This window comes from Poecilia reticulata, linkage group LG22 (genome assembly GCF_000633615.1).
Source record: "Poecilia reticulata strain Guanapo linkage group LG22, Guppy_female_1.0+MT, whole genome shotgun sequence".
NCBI lineage: Eukaryota > Metazoa > Chordata > Actinopteri > Cyprinodontiformes > Poeciliidae > Poecilia > Poecilia reticulata.
In genome coordinates this window covers 16,876,661-16,886,446 of record NC_024352.1, presented here as the reverse complement: position 1 = coordinate 16,886,446, position 9,786 = coordinate 16,876,661, and the positions used below count along the sequence as shown (strand labels likewise).

At 38.1% G+C, this 9,786-nt stretch overlaps 1 protein-coding gene across 1 annotated transcript; it reads left to right on the top strand.

Moving 5' to 3' along the window:
* The first annotated feature begins 1,665 nt into the window (after window positions 1–1,665).
* On the top strand, window positions 1,666–9,620 carry LOC103458741 (uncharacterized). Its single transcript, XM_008399757.2, has 16 exons — window positions 1,666–2,088; window positions 3,845–4,042; window positions 4,128–4,211; window positions 4,305–4,409; window positions 4,491–4,646; window positions 4,778–4,921; window positions 5,181–5,324; window positions 5,722–5,865; window positions 6,280–6,423; window positions 6,515–6,634; window positions 6,732–6,851; window positions 6,933–6,977; window positions 7,141–7,188; window positions 7,275–7,301; window positions 8,583–8,702; window positions 8,782–9,620. The coding sequence occupies exons 1-16, from the start codon at window positions 2,079–2,081 to the stop codon at window positions 9,603–9,605; spliced, it is 2,433 nt and encodes an 810-aa protein (XP_008397979.1). The 5' UTR covers window positions 1,666–2,078; the 3' UTR covers window positions 9,606–9,620.
* The last annotated feature ends 166 nt before the right edge of the window (window positions 9,621–9,786 follow it).

Here is a 9,786-nt window from a genome sequence, read left to right as displayed (position 1 = left end):
GACATAATTTATTCACTTTTCTTTTTCAACTGCTTCCTAACATAAATACGTCAGCCAATCACATGGCAGCAACTTAATACGTTTAGGTATCTAGACGTGTCAGAAAACGGAAGATAAATTACGTTTGTTCCTCAAGGGTTCATCCGAGTATTTTAGAAACTGCTGATTGTTATCCAGAACCGTTTCCATGGTTACAGAGAATGGTCCAAAAGAGATGAGATACAATATTATGTGGTCAAAAGGCCTCATTGATGTTAGAGGCCAAGGGAGAACGGACTGACGTGTTTGAGGTGATAAAACGAACCACTTCTTATAGCTAACATATATTTTTACTCTAATATTTGTTAATATTTATGCTATCTTTGTGAGTGCCTTTATTATTTACATGTGTGACGGGTGCTGTACATATAAAATATAATTCTTTTACTTTTTCACTCTCAGAACGTATTTGATTCTAGCTTTAGAGAAACGATATGCAACTAAAGTTCAAATTTCACAAATTTAGACTGTGAGCGTCATATTGCCAGATGCAAAGGTGAATTAATAAATTATCTTAAATTCTTGATTTATTTCTGCCCGCAAAAAAAATAAAATTGACATTCCTCACACATTTAGGTAAAACAATCTGCATCCTCCATACTGACGCACGTTCCAAGGTAGCTTCACACAAGTTTACTGCAGGTCACCGGAGACGGAGGATTTGACACTGCATCTGCTGAGGGAGGAGAGATTCCTCCCTCCTCCTGTACCAATGAGCTCAGCTGACCTCAGCTTTAGCCACATTATATCTTCTGCGTATCTCCAGCCAGTGGTGTTTATGTTGGAGGACAGTTTTGGTTTTCCTAGTTTTATTTGTGCATAGCTGTGTTTATGTTGCTTTCACTGGCGTAGAATTTGACCCGTTAAGTCATGTGTGTCCCGTATTTCGAAATGAAGAAATATTATGTACTCATATTAAAAGCATATTTTTAATACCTTTACAATGTGGCATGACGTCGACTTTTTTCCCCATTTTCTGCTGATCAAATCCCGTTGCTCTTTATTGTCTACATGTTGTCATCTAAGATGATGAATATGTAAATATGTAACCATGGTTAGGAATTAAGATAATAATGGTATTCAATTAAATAAATAAATATATGTATGTATATAATTTATCACCTTTCAGCCGCCAGGTGTTCTGGTGGTGTTGGACATTTGACAGAAGAATTGGTACCTGGACAAAACAGGAAGTAAGGAAGGGACGATCCCTACACAAACAGATGCCTGATATAAAATATCTTGTGGTGGAAAACAATAACATGCTTTAAAAAATCATTGGTTATTTAATTAGACTCTCACTAAGTGGTAATTTACACCAAAAAAAGTATGCATGTCTCCTCAAATATTATACAAAACATGTTTGCTACAGAGTTGCAACTTTATATCAAGACAAATCCACCAAGTTGTTGTTAACTCCAGATTTGGGGAAGACAGTTTGTTGTTGATTTTAGCTGCAGCCAATCGGGGTTCCCCACCCAGCTAGCTGGTCTGACCTTGCCCACCCACAAGTGCCAAAAAAGGGTTTGACGGAGCAGCTGGTGAACAGAGCTCCGGCTAAGAATAACCTGGACTTTCTGGGATGGAGGGAAGGGGATAAAGTTATCCTGAAGTTATCAGGTCCCTTTGCTGACCAATACCCATGTGAGGCACCAATACCACTGGGTGGGATCCTCTGCTCGTTCCCCTCCGCCCCATCCAGACCCCTTGCTTTGCTTCGCTCCTTCCTCCCTGGCTCTGCTGGTCCCCCACACCCCTTTTAGCTGCCACACAGGCAGCTCCAAATTTCCCTTTTAACCTTCTCTTTTTTTTTTCCCTGTAAGTATTTATTTGATTTTATTTCCTCTGTTTTTCCTCATCACAACGGAAGACTAGAGGATGAAACATCAACACGTGGAAATGGAATAATTTACTATGAGGGACATGGATTTTTTATTTTTTTATAATTAATAAGTCAACTTGGATATACTGAAGTCATCCCCAGGCGGTTCTAAATGAGGAGGCTTGGTTTATATCACTGAGATAGTCTCCACGTCACCATGGCTGAAGGTAGGAACTGTTTCACCTGCTCTCACCAGCATTAACGCACAAACAATATCTGGCGCATTAATACGTAAATAATGTTTCGACGAGCAATTTGCTCGGTGGAGTAAGTGTTGAAAATGGTTGCTAAAAATACTGGATATCATGTTGCAGGAGAATTAGCATTGCTCTCATGTGACGGACATGACTTGTGCTGCTGACTTCAAGTTTTAAAAAACTATGGTGTAAAAAAAAACTTCACCTGTTCTGATTAAAGTTGTTTGGCTTCATCTACAACACATAAGAAAACACTTAATATTATAGTTTTTCTGTAGATTTTTAGCTGAATTGACTGAATTTGCATTTATGGATCCATGCAAAAGTATTTATAGCTACAAACTGCAATGGATTTTATTGGTACAATCACAGTGCAGTGTTAAGAGTTATCAATATAAATTGTTTCTTTTTTACAAGCAAGGATCTGTCAAGTGTGACCTGCACTTGTTTTCAACCCCATTTAGATTGATACCCCTAAATAAAATCTCCACAAAGCTGGCCTTTATGGAAGAGCGGCAAGCAGAAAGTTCTGTTTGTAGTTTGTCAGAATCATGTAGGAGACACAGGGACGATGCCACAGAAGGGTCATACAAAACATGGCGGTGTTGGCTTCATACTGTGGCGATGCTTTTCTTTAGTAGGGGTGGAGATGCGGGTCAAAGTTGGAAGGTTGATGGAGCAAATCAGGTTCATTCTGGAAGAAAACCTTTTAGAGGTTTCCAGAAACTTAAGACTGGTCAACATTCAGCCAGAGCTCCAGGTTTAGATCAAAGCTTGTGTTAAAATGGACCAAAGTTTAGACACAAATCTAAGTAAGAACCTACGGCAAGCTCAACGACACTCTATGTCCAATCTGGCCAGTGTTAGGTTAACTTACATCCATTGAACAAATATGTAGAAAAATGTGCAGAGTTTCAGTATGTAGATGCGCAAAGCAGGAGGAAACACACTTCAAAAACACTTGCAGCTGTAATTACAACAAAAGGTGGCTCCACAAACTATGAACGCAGAAGGGCTGAATACAAATACCCGCAACAGTTCTCAAAAGTTTATTTGAGCAAAATTTAGCCAACTGTTTAACTTAATTTTCCAGCATATGCACACATAGAATTCAAAGAAATAGTTTTGAAGTCTGTGATTGTAATGTGACAAAAGGTCAAGAGAAATGAACACTTTAGCATGGCACTGTCTCAGTGTTACACCGACACCAACAACAGCACAGAGCAGCACATTACAGCTCCCACTATGTTTGTGATGGGGGAGTCCTCTGTTACCCACAACTGTTCTTCATTTCAGTCTTAACCAGGGCAACTAACTTAGTAACAAAACAGGTAGAACTGATTAAGTGTTTTTTTTTATTTTTTAATTTTATTTTTGTGACCTCATCAAACATCTCAGATTAATCTGTTTTTTCAATCATTATCCAATAACATTTCAGTGCCGCTTTCTGGTGTCTACAAGGTCTGCTGACAAATTTGTGTTATATTTTATCTTAGACAGATTAGGGGGCATATATTCTGAGACTAAATGACTTTTTTTATTATTATTTTTATGGTCAGATAAATTGCATCCAGATTTTCCGAAAAATCTACTATTTAAAAACCAGAAGGCTTCAGTGCCCCCTGGTGGAAAAACTATGTAATTAAACCTCATCGCATTAGAATTTATGAAGCAACTGCTTGCTGCTCAATCATTCAAGCATCACTCTTGTGTATCCCACCCACAGGAGCCAAACCCCCCTCGGCGAGTGCAGCCGGGGGCTCCAGCAGAGCAGCGCAGACAAGCTCTCTCAAATCAAAAGCTTTGGAGCTCGTCAGAAAAGTGAAAGTGTCCGTGGAGCTGCTGATCGCCCTGGCTGCCCTCCTGTCCTGGGTGGTGGTAGGTGTGGTGATGTTCGACTTTGTCGAATACAAAGCAGTACCAGGTGAGTCGCAAACACCTTGGAGTGTGTTCGTTTAAACTGTAACCGATCTCTGAATGTTTTTGTTTTCGTTTCTGTTTTCCCCCAGATGTACACCAAATCATTACGGACCCAGTTCAAGCTGTAAACGATGCTGTAGACGAGGTGTCCAGTCTGCTAAATAAGTTCCAAGGTACACCTTGGTGTGAAGTGCAACATGACTGCATGTGAATATGTCAGTCAGGAACTGAAATGGCTTCGCTTTATTATTTTTATTTTTTTCCAGAATGTGCTCCTGATTTAAGTAGCCCCTCGTCTGCTGCGTCTTACGCTGCTGAAGAGGTTATAGAAGCAAAAGATGCATTTGTTCGATACTTTTCAGATGAAGAAGGTATGCCAATGCACCTGTAGTCAACAAAAGAAATGAAATAAAATGTAATACTAACATTATGTGTCTGTATCTGCATCACAGGAACCTTTTATCCAAGCTACATCGATCCCGTGGTCATTGGAAGAAGAGCTTTCCACACAACCAACGACCTTGTGTACGGCGTGGTTGGCTCCTTCAGGGACTCACTGTGTGCCACTGTGGATACTGTAACGCATGCAGTTTGGGATATAAAAAAAGGTGAGTGTAATAGTGTCTAATTGTATTATAATTAAATAAAACATAACCAGTCTTTCGGAATTCTTTCAACAACAGCCTGCTTGAGCTAATTGTGGAAATGTTTCTCCCAAATCCTTTTGTCTTCTCCTCAGGAAAACTTGACCTCAGCTACATTGACCCTGTGATAATTGGCCGAGGGTTCTTCGGTGTTATTAATAACTTTGTTTCCGAAGTGGGGGCCTTCATCCAGAGTTCGTTCTGCCTCTTCTTGGACTCCACATTGGATGTAGTGAAAGGTGCCGTCTGAGAACAGTTGTGGTCATGTTGGGAAAAATTAGGGCACCCTATGACTAACCTGTTACTTATTAATAAAACATTATTTTAAAAAGCACAGTTTATGGTTAGAAATTCAAGAAGATTAGACATTTCTTAATAATGAGCTGAATATTTTACACGCTTTCCTGATTCTTCACATGACTGCATCTCACATAGTTTGCATTGCCCACTACACTGTGAAGCGGGATTTTCTTTTAATACCACTTTTGTGTTTTTCAGGAACCACTGACATTAGCTTCATCGATCCTGTGGTACTTGGCAGGACATTTTTCAATGTTATAAATGACACTGTTGGTGGAATAACGGGCTACGTCCAGGACATACTGTGTGCCGTCTTAGACACCGTGCTGGATGTATCTAAAGGTACTACATCTCATTTCCTTCTTTGTCTATTGTGCGAGACTAAAATTAGCTCAAACGATGTGAAAAATCTAAATAAAAAATGTAAGTTCAATTTACATGAAATGTAATCTCGAGGTTCTTTATTACCTTATCTATTTAAACCAATTGTACTAAATTCTTTTACACAAGTAAAACTCATCACTGACTTTAAAATTAGATGTCTATTTAATTCAGCTAAAATGTGATGAGCTGCTCCGCAAAGCAGAGTTAAGAATTTTAAGAAGCACAGTAAAAAAAGAAATGTTCTTTTTCCTGGTCTCTTGATTCCCTTAAGAACAACTTTTTCATCTTCAAATATGTGTAAAACAAAAAACCTGTTATGACGTAACTTGACTGAAGTGTGTTTTGCTCTTCTCAGGAACAATCGACATCAGCTATGCCGACCCCGTGGTCCTGGGCAGGAAATTCTTCAATATCATAAATGATGCTGTGAATGGATTAGTGGGCTGCATTCAGGACATACTTTGTGCTTTATTAGACATCTTATTGGATATTTCTAAGGGTGAGGCCTTCCTATTTTTCTGTTTGTTTTTTTTGTGCCAATTGTAACTACAAATTAATAATTTATGTTTTATGTGTTTTATCAAAGTCGTTTTTTGTGTTTCCTTTTCTTTCAAAATGCAAATACGTGATGATAACATCACATCTCAATTGTAGGATGTCAGTCTGAAATGAACTTAAACTTAGAAAATGTATTTTATTTAATTTTTATTTTAATGTTTTTCATGCAGTTTAATAAAGCCAGTTTTTTTCTGTAAATGCTGGTAAAAGCTGAAATACGTTGAATTTGAGATTATGTTTAAAGTATTATTTTTATCAGTTAACTTTGATGGCAGCATCATTAAGTTCTAGTTATTGCCTCCACAACGACATAAATGCATAATAATAAGTATTATACGTTTATTGCTCTTCACAGGAACCATTGACATCAGCTTTATTGACCCTGTGGTGATCGGCAGAAACATCTTCCATATTCTTGATGAATTTGTGAATAGCATCACAGGATACATCCAGAATGTGTTTTGCGCGATCTTGGATGTGGTACTGGACACAGTGAAAGGTACAATGCCACCTAGATTTATTACCTTATATCTACATTTCACATTCCATTAAAGGCTCTTGCTCCATTTTTATGTATTTATTTTTATCAGACCTCCAGGAGGCTGTGGGATTCAGCCCTTTATCAACTCTGCAGACAACAGCAGAAATCATTAAAGAACATATCAACATTATTATGAGCTACCTCTCTACAATGCTGATAGGTGAACAAGGTGAGTCATAGTTTATATCCCGTACCATAATGCGTTCAGAGAGCATTTCTGCACATTTATTGCGTCTTCCCCATAAAACATGTTCTGGTTCTTCCAGCGATCATTCCGGAAGTTTCCGTTGACCCGATGAAAGTTGTTGAGGATGCGGTACTGGAATTTACCGACAAGAAGGATTTGTTCTTGGGCTACATGTCAAGTATGATTGGTGGTGATCAAGGTGGGGGATTAGCAATTACTGTGAATCACAAAACATTATGATACTCTGAAATCTGATCACTATTAATTTATCTGATTTTAGGTGAACCTGTCAGTCCTCCGGCTGTAAATGTTGTCACTGAAAAAGGTTTGGATTTTTGATCTTACAAGTTGTCAGAATATAGTCGTTACGCATTTCGACATGATACGATACGATGTATTACGATGCAATATGATACTTTAGAGCTTATTATAATTATTTGTGGTGTAGAAAAGCTCAAAACCAAAAATCTATGCTCCTCTTCGTTTAGACGAAGCTGTTGTTTCTCCATCTGATATCACTCTGGTGAGAAAGAAAGGTAAGCAGTACAATAATTTCCCTGCATGTTGCTGCAAAAAGACATTAATGCTCGACTCTAAAAACAGCCATATCTTCTCGTTGTAGGGGAGTTTCTACCTCCACCTGAAAAAGGTGAGAAAAAATCTCCATGCTGTGAACAAATGATTGTATTTTATTTATATTAGCAGGTAGATTGGTTTCTCTACAGATTAACTAAAGACCTCTCTTGCATGTTGGTATTGATCGCGTTTCTTTTTTTTTTTTTTACCACAATTAACCGGGTTGATGATGTGGTCTTTGTTATTGACTGTGTTAATGTTTATTCCACATACCAGCCTTAAATCATTGTAAACGGTTTGTTGGTTTGCGTTTTGTACCTGCCATGACTGAATATGCATCATTATGTTTGTCATAATAAATATGTTAAACAACACTGACTTCATTTTCTGTTATCACCATTTGTTGTAACCTTTCACAAAACTACATGATTTTCTTGTTGTTGTTATGACTACAATTATCTTGTGTTGATCCTTAAAGAACATTGTCTTTGTATGAATGCGTATGGGAACCTAAAAAAAAAAAAAAAATTAATATTGCATTTTTCTGCGTCCTGCATTTTCTGTGACTAAATGTAAACTTTATCTCAGCTATTTATAGAAACATACTTGTATAATATGAATGGAAATATTTGAACACATACACAGTGAATGAAACAAATTTCACCGTTAAATGACTTGGGTCAATGCTAAATGCAGTTTTTTAATGATGAGTTAAGGGAATAAAGTTGCGAAAAGCATTTCGGTTGCACTTTAGTGCAGACTTGGGCTAAATCACTTTAAAGTCTTAATTTTGTTTAAGTTTCTAACAAGGCATTTATGTTCTTTTTGGTCAGCAGTGGTTTTGGCCTTGAAACTTTCCCACAGTGAGGTCAGAGTTCCTCACATGAACTCCGACCTTAACTGAGGCAAGTATGAACAGCAGAGCAATTTAAACAATTTCAGTATTTATTTTTTTTAAGCTGCATTTTGTATGTACCCAGGTTATATCTGTCTGATATTAACGGTGTTTAGCTTTTAGGTTAGCAGAACAACATTTTTTGTAGATTCAGGTTCAGTTGGGAGGTTCTCCATGTACAGAGGTCATAAAAGTTAATTTTTTTTTAATCTAAAATATATAAAAACAGTGAACAAATATTTCCATACTTAACTCTACTGTAAATATTTGAGTTTTATTAACTGGATTTTATGAGTGTTTGATTTGACTAGTGCATCTAGCAAAAAAAGTCTAATACCATCATCTTGGGTATTTCTGCTATTTCCAATCTTTTGCACCCTAAAGACTATTTTATCTTCATGTAAATTAACAAAGGTGTGGACATGGGTTTGGTGGTGATTACAAAAGTCCCTGATACAGTTGCAGAGATGATGCGTGCCGTCGAAGATGAAGCTGCCTCTGCTGCAGAAGAGGCTGAGGCTGAAGAGGCCACTGGAGCTGCCGACCAAGCAGGAGGGGCCAAAGCAGAGGAAGATGAGGGTATTCAGACGTTTATTCGGTCACACATTCACCAAACTGAAGATCAATCACACTAAATTTGATGCTATCACTCTATTAGTGAAACATACAGAAGAAATCCAACTTGAGTCTTCGCTGGAAGAGAAAATCATAGATGGAGTTGAGGAGGAAACAGAGACGGTGGATGAGGTTACACCAAAGGAAGATGCAGAACAACTGGCGCACAAGGAAAAACCTGAGGTGGAAGACGAGACTTCAAAAACAGGACGAGAACATGAGGGCGAAGTTAAAATAGACAATATCTTGGTAGAAGAAAAGGAGATGCCAACAATAGAGGGAGAGATAGCAGAACAAGAGGAAGAAGAAAAAACAAAAATTGAAGCAACAGTAGAAAATAAAGGCGAGGAAGAAGAGGAGGAACCTGAAACTTTTGAGGTTTTGGTAGAGGGTAAGGAGGAGACTGAGGAGAAGGAAAAATTAGGGGAAATACAAACTGAAAGCAGGGAACATGACCAGGAGGAAGAGGAGGACTCCACAGCTGAAGAGGAACTGATTGACAGTGAGGGGAAAGACGACAAAGCTCAGTATGAAGCTGCTGATGAAGATTTGGAAAAGCAGTCTTTAGCTCAACAACCAGAACTTGTGCTTTCCAAAACTCCTGTCAATGATTCTGCTGTATCCGGGTCGGGCAAACAAGAAGAGGAAAAAGTAGGAACATCTCCTGATTACGCGGACGAAGATTATGCAGAACTGAAGCATGATCACGATGAAAATAATAATAACAGCGAGAGCAAAAAGGCAGAACCTGGACAAATAAGAAAGACTCGTGTTCCCTTTGAGAGGCTGAAGAATGCTAGCTACAAAATATCAACAAAAGAACCTGCTGGCCAATTTGAGACAGGTATTATCATCACAAATACTTAGTTATTAATTCCACCGAGGTTGTCAAAAATGTTTGACGTGATAAATGACTGTGGTTTTGTTAATTGTTTCCATTTTGCCAAAATATTTCAATGGTTTATTGATTGTTCTTCAACAATACATCATAATGTGACCAAAGCCCAACAGTGGCAAATGAGCCTCACTGCAGTTTATGTTTTTGTGT